Source organism: Carassius gibelio, chromosome B4 (genome assembly GCF_023724105.1).
Source record: "Carassius gibelio isolate Cgi1373 ecotype wild population from Czech Republic chromosome B4, carGib1.2-hapl.c, whole genome shotgun sequence".
NCBI classification, from domain to species: domain Eukaryota; kingdom Metazoa; phylum Chordata; class Actinopteri; order Cypriniformes; family Cyprinidae; genus Carassius; species Carassius gibelio.
The window spans coordinates 17,440,744-17,467,025 of record NC_068399.1 but is presented as its reverse complement, the minus strand read 5'-3'; the positions used below and the strand labels follow the sequence as shown (position 1 = coordinate 17,467,025).

The 26,282-nt window shown below is 40.7% G+C and overlaps 1 protein-coding gene and 1 long non-coding RNA gene across 9 annotated transcripts in view; one reads left to right on the top strand and one right to left on the bottom strand.

Moving 5' to 3' along the window:
- Positions 1 to 2,985, top strand: part of LOC127956777 (uncharacterized) — a 40,452-nt gene extending 37,467 nt beyond the window's left edge. For both annotated transcript variants that reach the window (XR_008153640.1, XR_008153639.1), the window contains exon 3: positions 2,565 to 2,985. This is a non-coding gene — a long non-coding RNA (uncharacterized LOC127956777). The remainder of the gene's footprint in view (positions 1 to 2,564) is intronic.
- The window catches only part of LOC127956774 (transcription factor SOX-5), a 194,907-nt gene that overhangs the window by 30,557 nt on the left and 138,068 nt on the right, over positions 1 to 26,282 (bottom strand). For all 7 annotated transcript variants that reach the window (XM_052554966.1, XM_052554967.1, XM_052554965.1 and 4 more), the window contains 3 exons: positions 7,458 to 7,544; positions 4,222 to 4,394; positions 2,798 to 2,866 (listed from right to left, as the gene is read on the bottom strand). In XM_052554966.1, coding sequence (XP_052410926.1) covers positions 2,798 to 2,866; positions 4,222 to 4,394; positions 7,458 to 7,544 — 329 coding nt within the window. The remainder of the gene's footprint in view (positions 1 to 2,797; positions 2,867 to 4,221; positions 4,395 to 7,457; positions 7,545 to 26,282) is intronic.

Here is a 26,282-nt window from a genome sequence, read left to right as displayed (position 1 = left end):
GTCTGATTGAGTTAGGAAGCGATCATGCTGTGTTTGACATGTATAAGCTACTGCCATGGAAGCTCTTTATTAGGTTAGTTTTCCCGAAATGTAGGTTGACTCTAATATGTGTTTTATAAGCAGCCACCAGTTTCTGTCGCCACCGTGTCTGAAGACTTAAACTATTTAGTTAGCAAAAATATGCGACAACAGTGCTTGTTTCTATAGCCGTGGCTAATGCCGTCGTGCTAAATGGCTGACGTTCGACGTCAAATTAGCCAGCGTAAACAGCTCCTCATGGGAGGTCTGGCTACTTGTGTTGACTGCCACATTGACAGCTGAGGAGCCTCACCTCAGCCCCTGCGCTGAGTAGCACAAATTTTCTAACACCAGCGCGATACCCTGCAGAGTCGGAGGAGGTGTGCTGAAAGGAGGCTGCTAATGAGAGAAAAGCGAACAGACAGCGGGAAAGTGTTACAGTACAGCGGCGCTCAGGAGGTGGCTGTACCAGTGGGTAGCTCCCAGCCACAGCGCCCACAGGTCTTTCTCGACATTACGCCTCTCGTTAAGCATGGAAATGCATTATATGTATCCTGCATTTCATGCATGTGTGCCTCAAGCTTCTCGGCAGGTGTATTCTTTCATCTAAGAGCCTGTGTTCCTGATTGGATAACCGTCAGGGGTCCTGCGAGGGACTTGTGAAGGGTCCTGAGTGGAGACACAGCTTTAATAAGAATGAAAGAGTGTGTATGCACGTTACCGCCAAGAGCCAAAAGAAGTGGGCCCACACTGGGAGGGATACATGTGTTAACTGTGTGTGTATTTCAGGAGAGAAGTAACTCTTCAAGGAGTTTTAAATGTGCTACTGGCCCTACAATTCACAGTCAACATGAAATAGCACTATCTATTTGACTTCTTCAGTGTGACCCAGTAAAACAGATTATTTGATGAGGACAAGGGTTGGACTGCATAAAAAAAGAAAAAAAAAAGCCAAAAAGAAAAATTGTTGTTTTGAATTACATGTACTGAAGTACTGTTAAAAATAAGACCAGGAATATTTATTAAAAGGTAAATAGGGTCACTTTTTATTTCATGTTGACTTTAAAGCTTATTTTCCTTCTTTTGGCAGTGGAATCTGGCTTTTGACCTCAGTAACATCTTGTATTAAACTCTAAACATACTCTAAAAGTTCAGGCCTGCTATATTTGTCTCTGACACAAGTGTTTGCTCACAGTATGTTAGCGGCCTGTGTGTTACACACAAGTCAAATGTGTTTTTTTAAGGAGGTGATTTAGGGCTAATATATGATTGGTCCATAAGAAGGGGCTCCTCCTCTCGCCCCCCTTCACCGCCTCCGTGTTGACTGTGAGAAACTATTGTTCCACTGGGCTGAATGGAGAAGTGCTTGTTTGGGAAAAGGTTGCAAAGTCATGGGAAAAAGAAGCTTTGTTTCTGTGAGCGACGAGCGGGGCTGGAGAAACCCAAGCGGACGTGTTTTGGGGACTGACGCACACACAGCTGCTACTGACACACATATAGATATGAGCTGATGTGGATTTTGAAATAGACACAGATAAGTCTCACTAAGGCTAAGCTGTGTAGTATGAACATGCACACACAAACGAAAACAGCTGCAACACACACACACACAAACACACACACAGTCAGGCGCTAAATGAGAATGGCATGGGTCCAACGGACAGGAGTGATCTGTGTGTGACTGTGTGTGTGTGTGTGTGTGTGTGAATAGTCTCAGTGTGATGTGGCTTCCTGGCCAAAACTGCCGGAGACCCTCTCAAGGCTAAGTCTCATTTTATCAACCAAATTAGACTCATCTCATCTCCTCTTGCACACAAAGCCTTTATTCGCTTCACACCTGCACACACAAAGCAGGCCAGTGTCTCTCTGCCACATGTATAAATCAGCTGGGACAAACCCATAAAAAAAGTGTCTGTTTTTAGTTTTCTACAAGTTCCTTTACCAGCCATTAGGGCATTCCCTACACATTTTTTTTTTAAAGATTAATTTAAATCATAGTTAGCATTATTGCCATGGGTAAGTACACACTATTTAAAAAAAACTTATTAAGCTGCTTGTCTATAGGAAGTTATCTTTTTAGGCTGCATATGAACCGAAATGGAATCTCATAAGTGATTTAAAATGTGATTTGCTCTTCAAAGGGAAGGTCAATTCAAGTATTATACTCAATGCTATACTCCATGTAAAGCTATTTTAAACAGTTAAATTATTTTAGAATTATAATAAAGGTAGCTATGACCTTTGAAATGCCATTTAGAATATTCACTTTTAGAAAATTGTATGAATTTATATAAATTAGTTAAAAATCACATCTATGATATTCCAAGTGCATTGAAGAACGGTTTCCTAAAACCATGTACAAATGGGTAGGGGGTGGGGTAGGCTATTCTTAATTAGATTTTTTTATTATTATTATTTATACTTTTTGCTTAAGATGTGTCTATATTTTAATCAAAGTTTCTTGAATCTGCCATTTATCTTTTTCTACTGTTTTCTACTTTTTCTAATGTTGCTTTGTCTTTGCTTCTGTTGCTACATTTTGACAGTTCTACAAAAGGACTACGAGTGTGGACTCTGGATACCAGCGCTGATGCTGGTTAATGATTGGTTGAGGGGGGCTGATTGCTGATTGGTGGACAACAACGTTTGATGAAACCCCACGGTCACTGTGACTAATCACTCACATTGTGACATCTCACAAACATGCCTCTTCAAAAGCATAAACGCAAAACATGTATACAATCTACAAGTGGACATGCACATCTATATGAAGACTCACCTGGATCTGTTGCTGCAGGAGGTTGATTTTGTGTTGTTGCTGCAGAAGTTGCTGCTGTTGTCGTGCAATCTGTGGACAGAACATGTCAAACTGTCAGATATGTCAAACTGTTTTTTCAAGAAGAGAGGAGATTATTTGTGCAGATGGGTTCACATGCCTGTATGGTGACGGTAAACTGTGTGTTTGAAGCTCTTGGGTGTGCTTTTGTATTTCATACATATTTACCAAGGAGTGGCACCCAGTCCTGGAGCGTTGTGTGTGTGTGTGTGTACAGGGGTGTGTTAGTATATGTGTTAATACTGATCTGTTTTCTTTTGTAAAACTGAGCTCCCCAGAAGCAACTATACACACAACAAAGCTAAAGCACACTCTTCTGTATGCAAACACCTTTAGACTCCTGCCTACATGCTGGAGGGGACCTGAATGTTACACACACATACACACACACACTTATAGGGGGATGGATAGAACAGAAGGTTTCTTTGTGAATGTGGTTCAAAGTGGAGAACGTTCGTATGTTACACACCCATACCTCTCCTTCACTCATACTGATAACACTCACTGTTCTGTGTTCTGCTCTATTTAAATGTTCATCACAATACCACTGTGTCCTAATCAGACATGATAGGAAGGAATGGGTCACACCGGTTGATTAATTTACTGGTCATACAACTGCAAACTATATTATTAGTGAGGCTGGCTAGTTTATGATTTGCTAATTTGGTTTTGTTTGAATACTTTAGCAGGGGTGCTCTAATTAACATGATGACAGTGTCGGAAAAGCCCTGTCAGAAAAGTTTTGTCTTTAAATGTATCCCCTTTAAAGTAAAATCAGCAATTAAAAAGCAGTACAACGTTTAAAAAGAGACCAGTTTATGAAAACAAAAAAAAATCGAACTGTAAATTCCCCCTTATAGAAACAAGTGCTATCAGGGTCGAGAGATCCCAGAACAAGCCTAATATACAGGGCTTCCTTAACCCATTCAGAATAGTACATTTTGTTTCAAATATCAGATTGATTATTTTCTGTTCTTTCTAACAGTAAAATGCTTTGCAAAGTGACTAAATTACAGCCTATCAGAACACATTTATTGATTAATACACAGCTAAGTGGAGAAGGCTTTTTGCCCGATGAGATTTCACTGCGTGTAACACCAAGCGTGTCGCATTGTACCCGGTTAGAACTTACAGGTTTATTTAATATCTAGATTTGTGTGTAAACTTCATTTGTTATCAAAAAACTTTCTTCATATATCAACATTATATTAGCCTATCCTGCCCTCCAGATGTCTTTATTGGCTTCAGCAATTGAAAAAAAAAACACTAGTTAGGATCAGATGTGAAATAACTGATGAAATGTGCATAACTAAAGATAAAGAAACACAGGGCACATGCACGGCAAAACACGGTGATTAAGTGCTGACCTGGTCCTGTTGCTGTTTCGCTAACTCCATTTGCTGGCGCTGTTTTTCGATCTGCGAAGCGGCCAGTTTCTTCTGCTCCTCATGGGCGGCAAGTAGCTGCTCTCTGAGACTGCTGAGCTGTGTGATCATCCCCATCAGCTGGCGCTCTTTCTCCGCCAGGCTGTCCGGGGTGCCTGCAGGGGTTAAAGGGCACAAGCCAAAGGTCAAAGAACTAGTCAAGGAAGCCTTGTACCCAGATGTGCTCCTCCTGAGATGTGCTATCGCCCTGGTGTTTACCTTGCCGTCGCTACACATTTAGCATGAGCTGACCTCTGACCTGGGCTGAAGCTGAGAACGCTCTGACATACGAGCAACCTCTGAGCAGACGGCAGGAGGGGAAGACTAAATCACTCGACAGGATGTCGTTGCACTGCGGTATTACCCCAGACTACCACCAATCAAACAATGTGTGTGTTTGTGTGTGTGCTAAACCCCTAAAGCGTTTGAATGTCCAAATGAGCACATGTCTGTTAATGAGTTCATGTGTGTGCAATTGTGCTTCTGAGGTCATATATCTGTGTTAAAACACGCACACACAGACACAAGTCTGCGCAGTCCCACAATCCCCCATTGTTCTTGGTCTCTACCTTCTGAGGGGCCACATTCCTCACCAGGGAAAAACAGATGATGAAGAAAGCAAGAGAAAGAAGGGAGTCTTAGCAGCTGACCTGACCCTTTGCCCTGGCAGGAAGGTGAAAGTAGGTTCCATTTGTAACCCCTTCTCACACACACACACACACACACACACACACACAACAATGCACAATAAAGGCAACTGTCACAGGCGGCCAGTTGAAAAAATAAACCTGCAGCTCCCCTTAACAGCTCCCAGACTGAGCTTTCACAAGAGGGTGTGTATCTCAGCCGGCCCGGGACAAGAGAGGGCCTTGTGTGAAAAGTGACGAGTCTTCCAGAGAAAAGAGGGATCAAAGCTATCTTTCTTTCCCGCTTTCTTTCCGAGACCCTATTGCCCATACAGGGGATGGGTTAGAATGGATATTTTTTTTTCTTTTTTTTTTTTTGTATATTTAAATTTAAGTATTTTGAACATTCAAATGTTAAATATTTATTTAAATATTAGAAACTTAATTTATATTTAATATCAATTAAGCAACTAATAATGTATTATTTGACACTGCATTCATGGAGATAAAGTATAATTTCCAGCTACCATTGCAAATAAAACTTAATAAATATACGTATATATCTTTGTAAATAAACCGTAACATTCCCATCTGGGTCAGCTGAAAAAAAAACTTTATTGTTGTTGTGCCTGGTTAGAACACATCATATAGAAAAATGTCAAATTGTTTAAAAATGTGTCTTGAGATGCCTCCACTCTGTCCAGCTGTATTTGACCCACAAAAAAACCCGCCCCCTCATTTCCAGTGAATGTATCTGATCATTGCTGGTCAACCACCATTATTACATAGGGTTAACCAACTAGTCATTCAGACTACTTACCAACTAGATTATTATTGAAGCGTTTGTAACTTTGCACAACCCAAGCGCAGTCAGTGAGATTCACTCATTAAAATGTGAATGGACCTCTGACACAATATACTCTAGATGCCCTTAGTCTAGAGTTGACAGAAGGTGTTGATACACACACATAAGAAAACACACCAGCCTCATCAATCACAACCGAAGGCTTTTTACCTCGCCTACTGAAAGTTCAGCTTTGGATCAATAAGTGGTTTCCTCTCTCTCTAAACATCCTAAGGCTGCCTTTACTGCCTTGCTTCATGTCACAAACCACAGTAATTAACCAATTTGTAACAATGTAATACCTGTCAAGCAGCTCTCACTGCTAATTAATGACTGGGCTTAAAAGATAAATCCATAAAGCAGCACAGTGCTGTCTTACATGAGGGAGAGAAAGAGAGAAAGAGCTTAGCCCGAGGCTCTTATTGTCCATTACCACTTTTCTTTCAATCTTCTCTTCCCTCATTCTGTTTCTTTTGCCATGTAATCATCTCCTATGTGGTTTACAAAGACTGTTCTTTACTGTACAATATATTAAGTCGACTTCATAAAGTACAATGCATCTGTTCAATCAAATGCATAGATCTGGTTCTGAACGCTGATCAATAATGTACTTCAGTTGTGCAAAAATAAATGATATATTTCTGTATCACCATGTCACTATGCAGCACCCATCCACCCATAAAGGTTCCGTATTGGCATCTATGGTGTGACATGGAATCTTTCTACTGGACAAAAGTTTCTTTATAGTGGAAAATAATTAAAATGTTTTATTTATTTTTGTAAACGTAAAACCTTCAAACCAAAATACCTGCTAGTGGCAAAATAGCTTGTAACGAATTTGCTAGGAGCAATATAAGCAGTTTTGCTAACTTTCAACATTTCGACAAAACACCCTCTCGCCAAAAACCCATTCCCAAAGGCGTCTCAGAAAAGCTGACAGTAAACATTCAAAATGATTCAATGTTTCTGATTGGTTGAACATATGTCAATCATCCCTCTGACTTCTTGTTTGCTATCATTACATTTTATGTGTAACATTAAAACCTCTAATTTAAAAGGACCTATATATTTGTGTGTCCGTTTCTGATCTTAAAGGGTATCCACACACAGAGAGGGGACAGTGCCGAGGGCCCTTTCCTACCGCTAGTCATCGGTGGTCGTGGCAGGGATGCTCTCTTACTGAAATGTCAACACAGTAGGGTTACCGCACCGACAGCTTGATCAATGGCGCTCCCTTTTCTGCTCCAGGAGTGAGAACAAGCTTCATTTGATTAAATATTTCTGAGCCGCTTAATGAAGTACATTTACTCCCAAGTTAGCCTCGCGAACACGCCGCTAGCATGAGGAAGGTGTATGGAGGCTTGTTAAAGTGACAGTGGAGTGTGTTCTCGCTACGGCTGAGTGACCTAACAGGATGTATCATTAACCGTGCTAACATGAGCGAGGCTGTTGCTTAGCAAGTCATCCCGGCAGATCATTAACCGGGGCCGGCGAAGAGGCTAGCGCTAGGTGGATTAGCATACCTGAGCTCTCGGAGCGCTTGAGGATATCTAAGGTGACATTTGATACGTACAATTATAACTGTGATTGGAAACAGCAAATACTTTGGTTTTGTACCACTAAAAAAAGCCACAAGGGATATATCACCCCTCAAACACAACATGCATACATTCTGAGGTCACATGAAGACACAAAGTCTTTCGTTTTACCTTTGATCTCTCCAAAGTTGCCAGAACCCATGGCCAATATCTTGTCCTTCCAGTCCTTAGACAACAGCCTCTCAATACTGGGGGCCTCTGGAGGGGAGACAGAGAGAGAGAGAGAAAGAGAGAATTACCACAGGCAGGCAACATCACAATATAGCTCATTTAAAGTCCATTTGCTGTAATAAAGGCCTGTCTCTCTAATGGCACCAACAGGAGGAAGAGAGGATGGAGAGAGAGAGAAGGAGAGAGAAAGAGTTGAGCGGCTTCCTCACCTGCTGTTAGCCAATCATTAGCCCTATGCTTCAGCTAACACAAAGAGGCTCTTAATGCACTGGGTACAATGGACACATTATCGAGGCTGTGTGTTTTGTTTTTCTAATACACCCCGTAGACCCGCTAACCCCTCCACCCCACACGCTAATTACTAACCTGCCAAGGACGGACGTCTCAAACAAGAGAGAGAGAGAGGAAAATTACAACAACTCTCAACACCACCCTCAGTATTCCTCTCTAACACACACACACACACACACACCAGCATCACCATCACAACAATTAACTGCGATATGAAACAAAAATGAGAGGAAGAGGGGGACACAAAGAGTGAAAGAGGTGTGTATTTGTGGTAAATGACAGCGGTCAGTATTTTAGCAGGCTGAGAAATGACACACATACAACTTTAAATTCAGTTGTGATTTCCTTTTCCTTTATGTTTCATTTTTATACTTTTTGTCATTCTACATCCTGTTACTCAAATAGTACAGCATAGCACTTGCAATGGCAAGGTCATGGGTTCGATTCATTTTAGTTTAGGTGATAAAGGTGTTGAAAAACATCTCTAAAAATCATTAAACCCTTTGGAATATTAAAATTGACATCTCCAAATGCAAAAATACATACAAATAAACTTTACATTCAATTACAATTTTATTTGACAATGTTTTATTTTATTTTTGTTTGTTATTCTTCTATCCTGTAGCTTAAATAGTAAAGTATATATCTTTATATGACAGACTCTATGTTGAAAACATCTTTCCCTCATTTACCTTATGTATTCGGGCATATTTAAATCTTAATCACTAAACACTTCCGAATATGGAAATTCACATTTTTAAAAGCAAAAACTTTAAATACACAGATGCATGAACTCTACATTCAGTTATGATTTCCTTTTCCTTTTCTTTTCCATTTCACGTCTTCATTCTTTTGTTTATTCATTCTGTACCTCTAATAGTAAAGAATGATGTCTGCAATTTGGTCAAAGGTTTGATACCATATGATTTTATGTGATAAATCGTGTCTTTAAAAACATCTCGTCTGAATCTTAATCACTAAAGCCTTCAGAATATGAAAGTGCACATCTTCAAAAGCAAACACACACACACTTAAACACTTCTCCTCCAAACTAAAAACACCAGGTGGCACCATTACCAATTCAGCTGGAGTTAAAACACTGAGCACTAACCTGTGTCTTTGCGACTGATAGACTGCACAGGCCCCAGGTGGGCGGCACACACTTACACTCAAAGACTTGCCAAATAGAAGAAGACTTGCCAAATATTTAATGTCTGATTAGTGGTCAGACTTCCTCAGTGGCATGTCTGCAATTTAAAGTTTAGCACATTCTTGTCACTTGAGTATTTCTGAATATCCTCTCGGTTCCTGGTCTCGCCTTTGGACTTCAAAGTTTGGCAGTTTCAGGCCTGTAAAAGACACAGCCTTTGGTTTATGGACACACTCCCTCGCCGTTCAGCCAATCACCTTCACTGCTGCTGTTTCTACTGACAGCTGTCTCACTGTCACCCCAACAGGTGTTATTAGCCCTCGGCTCGCTCTCTCGCTCTCTTTCCTCTATTCTGGCATCTGTGCGTAACAATGACAGAGGCTTTTAAGCCCGAGAGCTTTGACAAACGAAAGGTTTCAACAAATGGCCACTCTGTCTATCCCCCCTGCCTGCTCTCTCTCTCTTTCTGTCTCAGTATGTCACTTTCTCCCTCTCTCTCTTACCACAGCACTGTAATGGTTATTATTTTTATTTATTAACATGGCCGCTATTGTCCCTGCTGACAGCTCCTTCACTTTAACTATTAATAAAAATAGAAAGCCCTCTTTTATGTGACAGCCCGCAGCGGGGATCTGCGCAATCGTTTACTGCAAAATGGACAGAGGAGGAAGCAGATATGCTGATGTATCTGTCTTTCATGGCAGCTCCCCTGTCTTGATCTCGTTCTTCGTACTCTATTATGGTTTGGGAAGAAAAGGACTGTTGCGGTGCCCTTTGATAGAAGCACCTCTCACTTCAGCCTGTGATGTTGCTTTTAGTTTTTTCAATATAATATATATTTCAATATAAAAAATGCTGGAACCTGCTACTTTAGACCACGTCAGTATACTGGTAATAAAGACTCGTATTTGAATGTAGTGTACTGAAAATCACAAATAAGATCTCTTTTAATATGTCAGTTGTTTCTTATAGATAGCAATGAAATGGAATGGATTGATGTTTTGAATTAACTGAAAATTTATTTAAAAAAATAAATAAAATAAAAACTCCAATAATCTCACTAATGTCTCCTTTAAAGTTTCAGAAGTGTCACATTATGCTCAGAATACATTACATAAATGAAACCCATCTGAAAAATGAACTAGCAAACTTCTAGCTATAAAATGTTCTATAAAGATAAAAGATAAACATATTAACTGCAGGTTTAAATCTAATATGTGCTATGCGAATATGTTATCGGCATTAAAAATATGTGCATAACAGAGAGAGAGAGAGAAAGAAAGGAGTAAAAGAGGGCAGAAACTTTGGGACTGCTTCCATTAGTATATTCCCAATACGGCAGCACAGCTTGTATGCATTAGTGTAAAGGGGTCTTGTTTGTGGTAGCTGGGTGGGACCCTGCGTATGTGCCCTTACGAGGTGGGGAGCACATTTTTGGTGGGACCAGTACTGCCTGAGGGGTACAACGGAAAGAGAACAGTGACTGACTCTTGGAAAAACTCACAGCATGGGTGTGTATGAGATCAGGAGTGCCAAGATGTATTTAAATTAGGCATAACATGATTGAATGAGAATGTTTCCTTGTAATGCCTGAAATCTAAAATATTGTTCCTAAGCAGCTTTAAAAAAACAACAACAAATAGTGAGCGAGTTAAAGGTGACAGCGGTTAGAAAAAAATGCTAATAAAATATGAATAATAGCATTATTAAATTATTTGTAATTTTTATAAGAAAGGAGTGATTCATATTTAAAACAATATTTTTTATGGTCCCTGGACCCAATTTTGGAAACCCCTGGCCCAGTCAGCCATCCTGATCCATCCAACCATCCTCATAGTCATATGTCTCTGGTTGTGTCTACAACAGGATGTTCGGCAGACACATGACAAACAAGCACGTCAGTCGCACACACCCATCTTAACACTGAATATGAGATCACAAACTCACCAACCACCACACCAGCCATGCCAGCATGGGAGAGGAGAAGTTAATCTGACAATAATAGGTGAATTATGGGGCATTATAAAAGTTCATTGGCTCCAGGGGACTCCAGCAGCTGGGCAGAACCATGGCCAAGATGTCCGGCCACCTGGCCTAAAAGTGTGGAAGAACCGCTCAGGATGTGCCACCACTGAGCGCACTTTCATTCTTCACACACCATGGTCCAACTTAGGGCGGCCCGGGCTCTGTACTTCACAAACAGTTTCATCACTCACTCACTGTTTCTCTATGCCTTGCCGTTGTGATGCTATTTTTTGCCCCAAACGCTCTGACTCAGCCCGGCCAACTCCATTTTTCCAATTATCTCATATTTGCAAAGCCAATGAGATGTTTTGTTCGGAAAAGAAAGAGGGGGTGGGGGGGTTGGTTTTGGAGGAGTAGAGGAAAGTGGGGAGATGGAGGGGGAATGAGACAAGGAGAGCCAGGCCCACGGTGGACAACAAAAGGGCCAGTGTCCCAGCGCCAGCTTCACGCGGGTGGGGAGGGCTCACAGGAAAGGCCCTGGCTCGGGCCTGGCCCAGCACGCAGCGCCAGAACAGGCTCCACATTGACTGCTCTTGGCAGAAAGCAACACGCTGCTGCAGCTCCCAGTCGCCACAGAGGTCAGGATTGAATAACCAATTATACAAGCACCCAGCTAGTTTATCTAAGGTTGGACAGAAAGGATCGTCACACACTTTGAGTTCAGCACCATATATATGTCCAACACGAGAGACGCACACACAGGCGTCCAGCTGCGCTTAGATCTTTCAGAAGAGTGAATACAAACACCCACAGATGGGTTTCAGTCATGAAACTAGTAATTAATTACTGCCTTTGTGGCTAAAACACTGTAATCAATTAATGCAGCGCAGATCAGTAGTCATTTAGAGTGTCATGCTTAAAAAAAAAAAAGTCATGAGATTTTAAAAAGTGAATGGCAGAAGTTTGATTCAGAAACAAACATGCTCGGCAGACTCTGGTCCTGAATTCCCCTGTCAAATGAAAAAATGATTATAATCACCCTTGATGATCAATTTATTTACGGCTGTTATTTGCCCAGAGACCATGTTGAAAATTCTTTCTAAAGCACGTTCAAACATCAGCTGTCGGGCGTGTTTTCTCCCGGCGCAGCAGACACTGAGAGACTGTGAGTTTAGAAATGCACTGGGCAAGAAGAAGAAGAAGAAGAAAAAAAAACATCGGACCAAATCTCTCATCAAAAGCCGCCATTCAAGCTAAAAGTCCCAATTATGTGTGCTGATGGAGGAAAAGGCAACGCTTAGCAACACTCTGTACAAACATTCACACACACACACACACACAGAGAATGTCTTCTTTCTTCTTTTTGCTCAAAAAACATTCCTGTCTCAGAGAGGTGACACAAACAGAAAGAAAAAAAGAGAAACATGGAGGGACAGAGCACGATGGAGTGAGATAAGGTGAGATTTTGTGTAAAGTCAGAACGTGGTAAGCATGTGGAGTCAGCGGAAAGAGCAAAGCTGAAGCTAAAGGTCAGGATGTTAAACACCCTTTACAATCAAAGCAGTCACCAGGGCAACAGGGACAATTTTCTTTATATATATATATATATATATATATATATATATATATAAAGAAAGACACCTTGGTTGGAAAAATACCCTGTTTGTTCTCCACATGTACTGTGCGTGTGTGTTTTTTTTTTTTTTGGGTGGGGGGGGGGGGGAGTCAGTAAAAAAAAAGATTTTGACATCGAACTATGTAGTTAGTCCTCGTTTGAATTGGTCACAGTCAAAACATCAGAGCTAGTATTGTAAATTGTTTGCAAAACCATTTGTACAGTACATAAACTGAATGAGCATAAAAATAGTTTTATGAACAATCTACAGAAATTTGTCATTGAATATTTTATTGAATTTGATAGAATGTTTGTGGAAAGCCTGAGTGAGAAATACATTTACAGTATGTTCCGCAGTGTGATACAAACCAAGTCCCATGAGTGCCGCAAAGTGTGCTCTTCAGCTCTAGTCCTCACTTAGACGACGATAAATCAATTTCCCGTAAATTAATAGAAAAGAATTCCCAACTAAAGTTGCAGGGTGAGATTCACAAATTGAAAAAGTCGTTTATCTCTGACGGAATTGTGCCCTTCACATATCTGCAATCCTTCTCTGACAGATGGTGTTGTGGGTGCTTATGTCCAATTTGATTTGAACCAAAACTCCCGCCAAATTTATTCTGGCACCTCTCGCGTGGTGCCAAATTTACACTGCCAGATTGAAATAACTGCGTGGAGGGCATGACATTGTGAAGAAGAATGTGAGCAAAACCATCACGACGTGTGAGAAAGTCTGAGAAAATTAAGACGTTCTCTGAGGACGTCCAAGACTTCAAATTTGGCTGCCGTACATCTGAGTGTCAGCCACGCTACTGATACGCACACACACAAGCACGCACAGATATATGCCATTGTACATACATGTAGAAATTAATTAACATGCACGCATACAGTGATGAAATAAGCCTCTTTATATTCCATATGCGGCGAGCCTGCGTGTTGTTTGTTTTTAAATAGCAGGCTAAGTGAATTAGTCTGAACATGATAACATCTCAAAACACTTAAAAGCTCAAAGAAAATAATGAAATATGATGTTTGCAGACACTTTGGTCTGAAAAATAGTATGCAACTGTGGAATTATGCTTTAAATGTATGCTAATTTAAGCAGGTAGTCACTTCAAATATTGTGTTCAACTGAAGAAAGACAAAGCGATACACAATTGAAATAACATGAAGGTGTTTTTCCATTATTAGCAGATCATCTGCTAAATTTCTTGTGCTGCGGTGTCAGAAGAAAGGGTTAAGCTGGGCTCAGGGCTCCCCTCTCCTCCAAGCACACACATTTCTCTTGTCAAAGGCATCCTGTTAAAGTAGGCCAGGGCATATTTGTGCTTCCTCCGTGTGCTCTATAATGGAAAATGACACTTTCAATCTGTCTCGTGGCAATAACCCCTCTTCAGTGCGTCTCGCGCGCAGCCCAGTCAGCAGAGAGCTGTCATAGCCCCGGGGCCCTGCCGCCACCCGCTTTCATTACATCACTTTAAAATGACAACAAAAGAATACAACGTGTTCGTCCGAATCTCTGATGCATTAACTGCGGGACAGCTTGAACAAAAAAAAAAAAAAAGCTTTGGACCGAGGCAACAGACACACATACGGTTGCAAACACTTGCTCTTACAAAGTCAACATCACACAGACTGAAACGTATTGACGCGCACAGTTGAAAATAAATAAATAAGTCACCAAATAAATATATAAAATCTGTCAAAGCGCACGGCAGAGGCCGCGGTGTCTGTTGAAATCACAATTGCTGTATGTCACGTTGAAGTGTACTGTGGCTTTCAGAAAGCAGCTGTCACAGGCCTGTCATACACACAGGCAGACTATGCTGACATGATAATGCTGCTTTGCATTTTGGAGGCAAATAACACACACACACACAAGTCAGACCCACTCAGAAGTCTCCATGTTAACCTCTTGTCATAACAAACTGCCCCTGGCAGATGAAAACAGTTATTACCCATATTACAATTCACTTCCTCTGTCTTCACATTGTTTTTCCATTTCTGAATTTGTGAAGTATTCACAAACAGCCTTTATTTCTGACGAGGCACAGACACATATTTATCAATAAGCAAAATGGCTTGGAAAAATGGATCCGACTTGTGCAAACAGGAAGTAGGGAATCTAAAGGCATGCTTTCCCCCCAACACACTCCGGATTTACACTGGATTTAATCGTTGCTGTTGTCTCTGTGTGCCTGGGGCGGTTAAAAAGCTCTTGCTGTAAGAATGGCCTGCATTGTGTGGGCTCCATTGCTCCCAGATACTGGTAGCCATGTGAGAGCCATTAGGTGATTGTTAACAGCTCCTAAGAAGCTGCCCATGCCCGGCCAAAGCCAGTCAGACCCCTGCACCCACCACCCAGCACATCCTTCTTTCTCTTCATCTGCAGGACAGGAAGCGGGGAGGTGGACAGGGTGGGGGACGGCGATAAATTCACATGCTTTAAGGTTAAAACTTTGATTGCTTGATAAGGTTGGTCATGGGAATAATGCCCCACTTATAAGCTATATTTCCATTGGTTAGTCACCAGCTGGGGTATGGGACAGCACAAAGCGGTCTGTTTCATCTTAATTCATCTATTTAAAAACATACTGTGCCGGACTGTACAGTACACTCGTAATAATGTTAACATATTAAATGCACTGGAACGAGGCACTTTAGAGGCCCTCAAATATGGTTACAAATATGCACACTATCCCATCTGTTAGAAGAACTCAGAAGTACCCACTAGTGTTCAAACAGAAACACATTTTAACAGAGAAATTCTTAACAGAATTTTTTTGTGTTAAGCATATGTACGTATATATGTAAAATTTTGTAGAACAATTAAAAGCATTAGCTTTTGAAATGGTCAAAATAATTAAAAGCACAACTATTACAGTTGAAATACTTTTAATCATCAATGATGCATTAAATTGATAAAAATGACTAAATAAAATAAAAAAAGCATCATGGTTTACACAAAAATATTAAACAGCACAACTATTTTCAACAATGATAATTATAACAAATATGTCTTGAGCATCAAATCATAATCATAATCAAATAAAAATCACAATACTACTATGAGCATTTAAAGAGACTTAGTGTTAGTGTATATGTATTTAACTTGTATCCACAGTAATATATTGTTCATATTCCAAACTAACCATTAGATAACACACTGTGTATTTCTGAAACCGTTTGAGCCTGTTTGTTTTTTTGTTTTCTTTGAGAGGGGAATATTACAGATTGCTAAATATCCAGTATAATATAAGTTACAAAAGCAACAGCCATGGAAATGCTTGAGCATGACTGATGGGCCCGTCGGGAGACACAAGACAAAAAAGGTTGAGAAAGACTACTGAATGCACAAAAAAGAACTATGGAGAGGTTCATCTGTGCAAAAACAACAGAGGAGCGGGGGCTAAATCCACAGCTTTCGCCGCTGTGTGCACACCGGGGTCCAAAGTCCCGAAACGTCACAAGCCTGTAAGCAAATATACCAAACACATGACAAACTATACATTCTATTGTGCAAGAGCACTTATTTGTGCTCTCTGTTCCATGTACTGTATCTCTTTCTCTCTCAAAGGTGAGAACAGCCTTACGAGGAGATTAGTACGTGGCCCGCCCCTCTGAAAAAGAATTCATCACTTAAAACGCTGAAAGGCTGGCACACTTAGGTTGGAGCACTGGCCCTAAATGAAGCTAATGAATCCTACATTTCCTCACAAACCTGAATTTTTTTTTTTTTTTTTTAGTGACACAAATGTACTCCCTATCAACTTGTAATTCACAAAAAAGAGAAGGCAGGGCAAAACTAAGCAGCCCAAGTTTCAGAACGCTCCCTCGATAAACCATTTATCATGCACCAGTAATTAACCCACTGCGTTTTTCTGTGCTCTTGGCATTAAAAACAAGTAAACAGATATTTAAATGTGTGAGAAATATTTGCCAGAATGTGTAACCTGTCTCTAACTGAGGGGTGTGTGAATCCGGATGAAAGAAAAGGAGGTTGAAAAAGATCCAAACGACAGGAGCAACACTCTCTGAAACAGCACCTCTGAGAAAAAGGAGGGCGAGAAGACGAAAAGATGTGAAGATGGGACAGGAAGAGGAGCATTAGCATTCAGATGACAATAATTATATATATATATATATATATGCATATATACATTTAAATGTGTTTGTGCACACGGGTGCAAATCAGCAATACTATGTGAAATAATCATGGTCATCTGATATGTAATAATGCACACTATGAGAGTTTATGGCTAGATAATAACCTCATCAGGCTATCTAACCTGTGTTACAAAGCTCAATTTGAACACTGCTTCCAAAGCATAAATCAGTTCGTTATATTATAAACCATGTTTTAACATTCAATATAATTTTACTTTTAACTATGCTGATGTGCTGAGGTTTCCTTTGTGCAGATGCGTCTGGATATGTACGTGCGTGCGCAGAACACTTTGTGGCCATGACAATGGGCCAGGGAACAGACGGTGAGAGTGTGTGTATGTCATCGGCGACTGCCATAGACTGGCGGAGTGTGTCAGATCCAGCCTAAAATGACTAGCAGCTGGGGGTGACAGTTGTTTTAACAGCTGAGCTGACAGGATTAATTCAAATGCACTGAAATCAAAAAGTGGAGAACACCTGTTCAGTCTTCCAGCGGTCCCCACGTCCAGGCAGGGGATCAGGCTCGGGCGTACAGCCAGGCTAGAGCTCGCTCTCCCAGAGAAGTGAGCTGGGTGCTCTGCTACCATGGGACAGGAGAAGGGGCGGAGGGGGGGATCAAAATAGTTTTTTTTTTAAATACAGTGGCGGAGTCGGAAAGAGTCCAAAAGCAAAGCAAGGCAGAAAGAGAGACACACATGAAGGGAAAGAGGGAGGATTGGGATCCGCCTTGCTTGTTTCTGAACATCTGGCTTAAATAAAGGGCCTATTTTCTGGCAGGCCGAAGGGTGCTGACCTAGGGCCGCTCAGCAGAGACAGATTGCTTCATTTCAAAGTGCGCTGCCTGAACGCAGGACAGCTGGGGTTAATTCTGAGCTTCCCTCTCGTGTTCAAAGACCCCCTACCGGAGCTTCATTCAGTCAATGGTGTCCACTACCGGCCTCAGTCCCATACGCTCAAAACCAGGAAGTGGAGGGCTACATGGGGTATGCAGTATGTGATGGAGAGTCAATAAATTAGTCTATGTTGTGTTTACAATACCCAAGGGAAAGTCTTAGCTGGTCTTCACATTAAATTCGACATGAAATGGAAACTCTTTGTGAACAATTCATCTGTGCACTTTCAATTTTTTTGTTTAATCGAAATGTCATAACTCAGTCTTTCGGAAAATCTATTTAATCTCCTTAAACCCAGCTTGTTTCTTAGAGTCAACTGTAAACTAACACTCAGATCTGCCTCCATTCAATCAACAACTGAAGAATAAAGCCAAGTCCCTGCTCTACATTTCTTCACAACACAATACAGGCAAAAATATTGTGACTTTAAGGGACGAAACAGTCTACTGAAGCATGTATGAAATGTATTGCAATTTATAATACAGTGCAAATTTATGCGTAGCATTGCCACAATGGGCACAATAGCAAGAATGAGCAAGGTAAACTCTGGCAGAGCAATAGAATAATATAATTTTGAATTGGGGGGAACAATGTTGAAAAAGCTACTAAATCCTAACCCTAACCTAAACCTTTAACCTTAGTATGGCATTGGCAACACATCCTGATTTATAGCTTTACTGTTTCCATTCATGGTACTTAAGAAGTCTAAACTTTTCCTAATAGTTTTCCAAATAATTGAATTGACCAAAATAAACTGGCATGTAAGTGTACACTTGCAGTGCATTAAATTTAAACTTCAACTACAAAACGTCCAGACAGACTGACTTCCGTGTGTTTACCTTTGCCGAAGACTTTTGTGCGAGTGTGTGTGCGGCCCCTGACATTTGGCCCGTGCACATCCACTGTTTGTACTAATCTGCTCCAACCCAAGCAAATACACCTAAATCTGCTTTGTAATTTACTTTACATATCCCTTTTTAACCCTGCTGAGGCTCAAGCGAGTGCATGCATGTGTTAGAAAAGGAGAGAATGGATTTAGATTTAGATTTACAAGGGCGTGTAATGGATATGAAGAAGAGATTTGCGAGCTGATGCTAGCCATGTGAAACGCCACATAAAAATAACCAAAACCACTGACCCGCAATTACCCACAATGCAACAGCACGCCAAAACCGAGTGGTTCAACCATATGCATATGCCTGCTATTGCCATATTTCCTCTTGCCTCGATTCCCTTTAAAGAAATCACACACACAGTGCTTCAAAAAGTCACCAGGAAAAAAAAAGGGCTGTGATGGACTCTCACGCATAGGAGATTCAGAAAGCTCTTTATCCACTAAAGCATGATCAAAGAGAGGGGAGAGTGATATTTTATAGAGCTCGCTCAGTTTTTAAAAGTTGTGATGAATATTCATGGGATATTGTATTCCATTATTTAGCATTAGCTTCAAAAATGCCAACACACACAAAATAAAATTAGCATGTTAATAGATATGGGTGTGCTCTGCAAATTAGCATAAGAATCACGCAACTGTTCGACGTCTGAGAGCTTCATAGGTTTAACAACTAAACAAACGGTGAAGAGCTCACTTTATTTGCCTCAACTGATTATTTTTTCAGAAAGCTGCCTCTCAGTAGCAATTGCGTGTCTGTTAGCATACACAGAAGTTCTTAGATGCCTCACGAAATCAGTCATCATCTACACATCTCCATAAGTAATATTCATATTATGCAATTCACAGGCACATCATTAAATCTAGCCAGGCAAACGGAGCTGCTAATATATGGATTCCTCATGTTCAGACCCTGTATTCAACCATCACGGCTCAGGAGCATTTCCAATTCATGCACGTCAATGACGGCTGTGTGCAACTGTCCAAGTCTTGAGCCACAATGGTGTGGCTATGGAACAGTCAGCTCTATAATGGCCCTGCTATGGAGCCACAGTCTAATTCATGAACCTCCGGCTTTTGTGCCTTTCTTAATGCCACACCAGGAGGTCAATAACAAAACTTTAGACACACAATCACAATCGCACACACATAAGTAATGCACAAAGACGTCCATCTCCAAGTCTCTAATCCGAAGCCCACACTTAAAGTAAAAGAGACCACAGCGCTGTTATGCCAAAAGCTCTAAATGTGTGTGTGTGTGTGTGTGTGTGTCCTTAGACAGCTTTTCCCATCCAGTAAGCGGCATTCAGCTCTAATATCACCCATCCAGTGAGAAGGCTCATCCCTATTGATTGTCTTGTGCAAGGCAGCAGAAGAATACAAACTGAAAGGCAGACCCAAACAATTCAATACAACTGACTTGAATGTGCCTTTCATACGCTGGAACAATGGCACGCTCACAATAGGACCCCGTTAACTCTCATGTCTTCAGCTGTTTTGCCAACCTCAAAGGAAAGTACACTGACTTGGATTGAGCCGGAGACAAATAAACAGGCATGCAATCGTCTACTCGGAAAAAAGGAGGCATCTTGTGCTTTTCCCAGTAAAGACTGACGGAGCTACTGAGAAAAATCTCTATAGCGTGATAATGGCTGCGAGTTAGAATAGATGGTGTTTTGTTGTGCTAGATTCGGTAAACAGAGTTAGAAGCAAAACTTCATTCAGAAGGCGTCTGTTTGTCTATCAGGTTGGATTGCATCATTTTTTTATTTATTTTTTTTACAGAACTGTCCAGAGGAACTTTTTAGTGAGAGCTCAAGAGACTTATTAATATCAGCTTTGACTGAAGAAACTTTAGCAGACATAAAAAAACATGAGACAATCACTGACACACAGTACAGTAAGAATACAGAGGTGTAAAGTAAATGTGAACAGCATTGTGAAATAATTTGGTTTTGGCAGAATTTGATGAGAATTATGAAATCTCATTTTGGTGTAATGGCCAGACGTAGATTTAGAAGACACTCAGTTGAGATATCATTTGTAATTATTCATTCTTATAGTAAGTTTTAAAGTGGCTGTCACAATTTTGCACTTATTTAGCACTTACAAATAGTGCTAAAGAAAGAATTGAGAGGAAAACAACTTCTTTCATAGATTTATACTGATTTATTAGCTGCTACATTTCTCCAGGTTTCACCTCTGAGATCAATATCTCTTTCATAACCTCTACGGATCCATATTTTGTTTCGTGTTGCTCTCCATTCTTTCTTATTCTGTCCTCGGTCTCTAACTAAACCCTTGTTTTTCAGAGCGCGAGGGAAAGATAATGACAAACAACTCCAGTGAAAAGCTTCCTCCTAATGTTAATTTATACATCTAACTAATTACTACCAAATGCTGGAAATTGCATATGGAAGTTGTTCTCTCTCCCACGCTCTGCCTCTTCGCTCACAGACGCTCTCAGTGCTCGTAGCATGCCCTCCTCGCACTCTGTGTGCCTGAATTTGTCTCTGTACAGCTGCATATAGAAGTCCTTTGGTAGTTTTTTTTATTCGATCTGTTCGTTCTTACTTGATACAACATCCTAAAAAACTGCTGAAGAACCTAACTTTGTATAACTGTGTTTGTGTGACTGTGTCCAAGCACATGAGTGTGTTTGGGGTCAGTTATATTATATTATATGTGTGTGTGTGTGTGTGTGTGAAAGCACTCAGCAGCAGCAGTCATATAGCGGATTAGCATACCCTGGGGAGATCTAGACAGAGATCCACTGCTGAACTGCTTCAGAGCTCTTCTACCCCTTTCGTCTTCATGGAAGAGTGTATCCGCCCTTCTTATTCTCTCTCATTGAGGGGTATGGAAGCGTGAGCCCTCGGCTAACAATGACAGGGCCTAAGTGCTGTCTTATAAAATGCCCCAGTGCCTTCGAACACCCCCCTCACGCATGTCTTACAAAAGACGTACACTCTGTGTGACTGTGTGTGCGTGCAGCTTTGCTCTGATCTTAAAACACCATTCGACGTGCCCTACAGTTCAGTGTCATACTATAAAACAGTGCAGTCGCACAACTTACGGCCCACTGTGCATTAAAAGCCACCTCCAGTCTGACCCCAGACCGACGGATGCAGCGTAAGATAATAAAGGCATCCGGGCGGCAGCTGACCCCAGGACGGGCTTTGAAGCCGGAGCATCCCACAGAGAGAGAAGCAAGGAGAAGGACTCAATTAGTCAAGTCTAAATTGAACCATCAATCTCGGCTCACTCCACGGCCATCCGGTGCGAGGGGGCCAACACTCGTAAACAAGACCAAGCTGTTACTTCAAGAGGGCTGAGCGGCATCTAACAGCATCTGAGGTGGAGAACTTTAAAGGCAACTTCAGATGAACGTAAATCTATCTATCTATCTATCTATCTATCTATCTATCTATCTATCTATCTATCTATCTATCTATCTAATATGAAATAGCTCAGTTGTAAGTAAAATGAAAAACAAACTATATATAATTAGCATGGTATATTAAATAATTATATAAAATAAGTATATAAAATATACTAAAATTGTATATATATATATATATATATATATATATATATATAATTTTAGTATATTTTATACTAAATAAGTATATTATTATTTTTACATTTTTTTGAATATTTTACAGTTATTTTACATTGTTTTTAATTGCAATTACATTTTTTATTACAGTAGAGATCGACAGATAAATATTGGGTAAGGGAAAAAAAAAACATTTTATAGTTTAATTACCACACACACATACACAAATACATACAGCAAAATGCAAAAGTTTCACAGTCTATAAAAAAAAATTATGACTGGAAATTTTTCTTAATTTACCCGTCATTGGCTGGTAGGGCAAAAATAACTTTCTGGACTCTGAATGAGAGTTAGTGATGAGAGGAGTGATCTGTTTTGTGTGTAAAAACACACAGGGTGGGGAGACTCGAAGAGAGGCACAGAAGGTGAATGAGACCATTGTCTGTAAAGGGCTGTGTGACATACTCAGTTTGAGAGCTCTCTCTCTCTCTCTCTCTCTGTGTGTGTGTAAGGTTCAGTGCTCAGGGAACCAAAGCTTGGCCCTGACCATGAATCAAGCTCAGCCCAGCGCCAAGGCTGACAAACATATACACTCGCGTGTACACACACACACACACACACACACACACACACACACACACACGTGGACGCTCAGGAGACCCTGAACATCTGTGCCCCACATAACACAGACTGCCAAGTACTAGTGAGGACTACATCTCCTCCACAGAGAGCCGAGGGGAGGAGGAGTGTGATCATACCATCAAAGAAGAAGGCTTCTCAAAGATTTGGAGTAGTTCATGATGAGGATGAAGTTCATTTGCAGTAAGGCTGTCTGATTGCAGTCAGTCTTTAAGAGTGTGTTTGTGTGTGGACGGACAAAACACAGGAAGTGCTCTCTCTCTCACTTTCTCTGTCTCTGTGTGTGTGTGTTTGTGTGTGTGTGTGTTTGCTGTCCAGACTCCTGAGAGAGACACTGTGCTCCCTCTGAACCCCTGACAGCCCTCCTGCCCTCTTTCCATTACTAAAGCTAATAACACACACACACTCCAGCATGCTGCTGCCTGACACACCACACCACACACATAGCCTACTGTAATTTTTGGTTTATACATTTAGCATAAACATTGTGTAAAGCAACAACAAAAAGATAACAAAGCACCTGAATGGTAGTAATTAGAAGTTAATTCTGCATTTTATATACGTGTGTATGTGTGTGTGTGTGTGTATTATTATCTAAATAAAGATTTTAAAGTTACAAAAGAGTGCTGAATGTTTTTTTTAATTAAATATTTTAAATTAAATAATTTTAAATGAATAATTTTTTTATTAATTTAAATGCCAAACTGAGTTAATCTTATATGCTATATATTATCTATAATGTTGTAATGATCATAAATTATAGATTAATATTTCTTACCGTAGTTGTCAAATATCATTATATAATGCCACCCAATTAAGTTTTAAGCATTCATTTCGGTCGACCAACTGTTTTCCCACCTGCAATGCAAAAAAGTGTTTGCGCAGTAACATGTTCATGCGGAAACTGTGTCTAGATGTGCTGTATCATTGAGGCCGGTCGATCAGGGACAGACTCGGACGGTCAAACACACACACACACAATCTTGCCTGACCCAGTGTAAGTTTGGCTGGTATCTGGTCGTAACAAACGATTCAGCTCGGGCTGTTTATCTGAGGGGAAGTGGAGCAGCGAGGGGGGACAGGTGAGCAAATGGCTCGCTAACACGCTGACTAACACACTCCCAATTTCACACGGGCAGCGAGACGCATACGGCCCCCTCTCGCTTCTCTCTTACTGTTTTCTGACCCATTTCCTTTCCTCTCTCCCTCTCTACTTTCCCTTCACAAGCCAGAGCTACGTTTCCAGCGCGTGAGTGACTTTCGATGAATGTGCGAGTACATGTGAGCGTGTGATTGATCCGGCTAGAAGCAGCGTGTGAAAAAGAGAGGGAGGGCGGGAAGAGAGACAGAGAGAAAGGGAACGGTAATAATACGGCCCTTTCATAATGATTAAAGCATTCATTAATTTTTCATCATAACCTGCCGTTTGCAGCTAATGGTCTTTGTGAAGTACACAAGCAAACAATGGACAGGCGAGTTGAAAAGGGATTTTTATCAAGCTATGAGAGCCCTGGCTCAATGCACTGCCCACCTCCCCCTCTTCATTTCTCTCTTCTCTCTTTTCTTTTCTGCTTCTTTTTCTCTGTGTCTGTGCTTCTTGAGGGACCGGGGCTTCTTTTGTTTGCACATTTTATTTGAACAGAAAGTAGAGAGATAATGCGCTACTGTAGTCTCCTGCTAATGGACTAGCTTGCTTTCTTGTTCTCAAGAGTTGTGTAAGTATCTTATATATGCTGTCTTGCATTCTTCCTGGCTTCCTGTATACGACAGCTGTTGAATTTCACAGCCAGACTCTTGCTTTGACCTTGTGGCTTTCTTCAATGTAACTATTTTCTCTGACGTAACTATTAAAATCAAATGTAAATGAAGCAAAATCCTGCTTGGTTTCATAGAATAGGAGGATATTCACACAAATGAGCAGAATCGGTGCCAGAAATACTCCAACGACTGTCATTTGCAAAGTCTTACACATCCTTGGCTAGTAGATCAGAGATAAAAAGGCATAATGTAAAATAAATTAAAAATTCTCCAGATCAGCAATATCTTCAGGCAATGCTAAATATGTTCCTAGACAAGTTGGTTAACAGTTACACAACAAAAATAAGCACATATGGGAGCTAAATCGACAAACTAACAGGCAGTTTGGGACAATATTGCCTTCCAGAAAACTGATGCTTCATGTTTCGGGCTTCACAGGGTGAAGCAGTGATCACACTAGATAACACCGCAAACCTCCAGCTTTGAAGTTGGTGTGTTTTCTCGGCCAATACATTAACAGTAATGTTTCAATTCTTTACAGGGCAACAGTCTTTGTGAAATGTGAATTTGCTTAACTTTAATATGCGCAGCTAAATGTTGTTTCATGAGCTTGAATGTAACCTCACCCTAGGACAAATCATGGAGTAATGCAATAGTTGTAAAACACCGCCACACACCCGTACATACAAAAAACAGAGCACACTAAACCCTGCTGTATATAAATACTACAGTGAATGCTAGCTTTGTTTTTCTGCATTCTTCACATGTCTGACAGCAGGTTCAGCTGTAAGTAACCTTCAGTGTGCACTGCAAGAAAACAATACATCTATCTATCTATCAACCAACCTGTGTACAGTCATGGACAAAGGTTTTGGCAGTGACATACATTTTGTTTTGCAAAGTATGCTGCTTAAATCTGATGTGGTGTTCTTCCACATTGTTTCTAGATTAGAATGTGTGTATGTGTAGAGTGATCAGATGCATTTTAAATAATTGCTAAAAGCTTCATTGACCAAAAAAATGACCTTTTCACAACAAAACAAATTTGACAGTTTTCTGATCCTGACACAAAATTACCAGCTAACATTAACTGACTAATCATATCAGCAGAAAGTGTGAATGTGAGAACACTATCATACTAAATAAATTTTAAGAGCAGACTGATCGCTATAAAAGGAGAGAAGAAGTGATTCCAATCATTGTTCTTGTTAGCAATGGGTACCGCCTAATAAACATGTACAGTCATCATCGCTTTGCATCAAAATGGCATTACAGGCAAGGAAATGGCTACAAAGAATATTTCACCTGAAAGAATCTTTTACCAGATCATCAAGAACTTCAAGGAGAGAGGTTCGACTGCAGTGAAGAACTCTTCAGGACGTCCCAGAGTGTCTGTACGCACATTGAGGCCAAGACTTTTGGACAACGTCCTGGTGTCAAGAAGGACAGCAAAGAAGCCACTTCTCTCCAAGAAAAAAAGTCAAGGACAGACTGAAATTCTGCAAGGAGTACAAGGAGTGGAGAGCAGAATACTGGTGCAATGTTATTTTCTCTGATGAAGCTCCCTTCCGACTGTTTGGGACATCTGGAAAATCGATTATTCAGAGAAGAAAAGGTGAACTCTATACCATGAGTCCTGTGTTGTGCAAACAGTGAAGCATCCTGAGACCATCATGTGTGGGGTTGCTTTTCAACCAAGAGAGTGAGCTCTCTTAAAATTCTGCCCAAAAATACTGCCATGACTAAAGAATGGTATCAAAACTTCCTGCAAGAGCAACTTCTTCCAATGATCAATGAGAAATTTGGTGATGATCTGTGCATTTTCCAGCATGA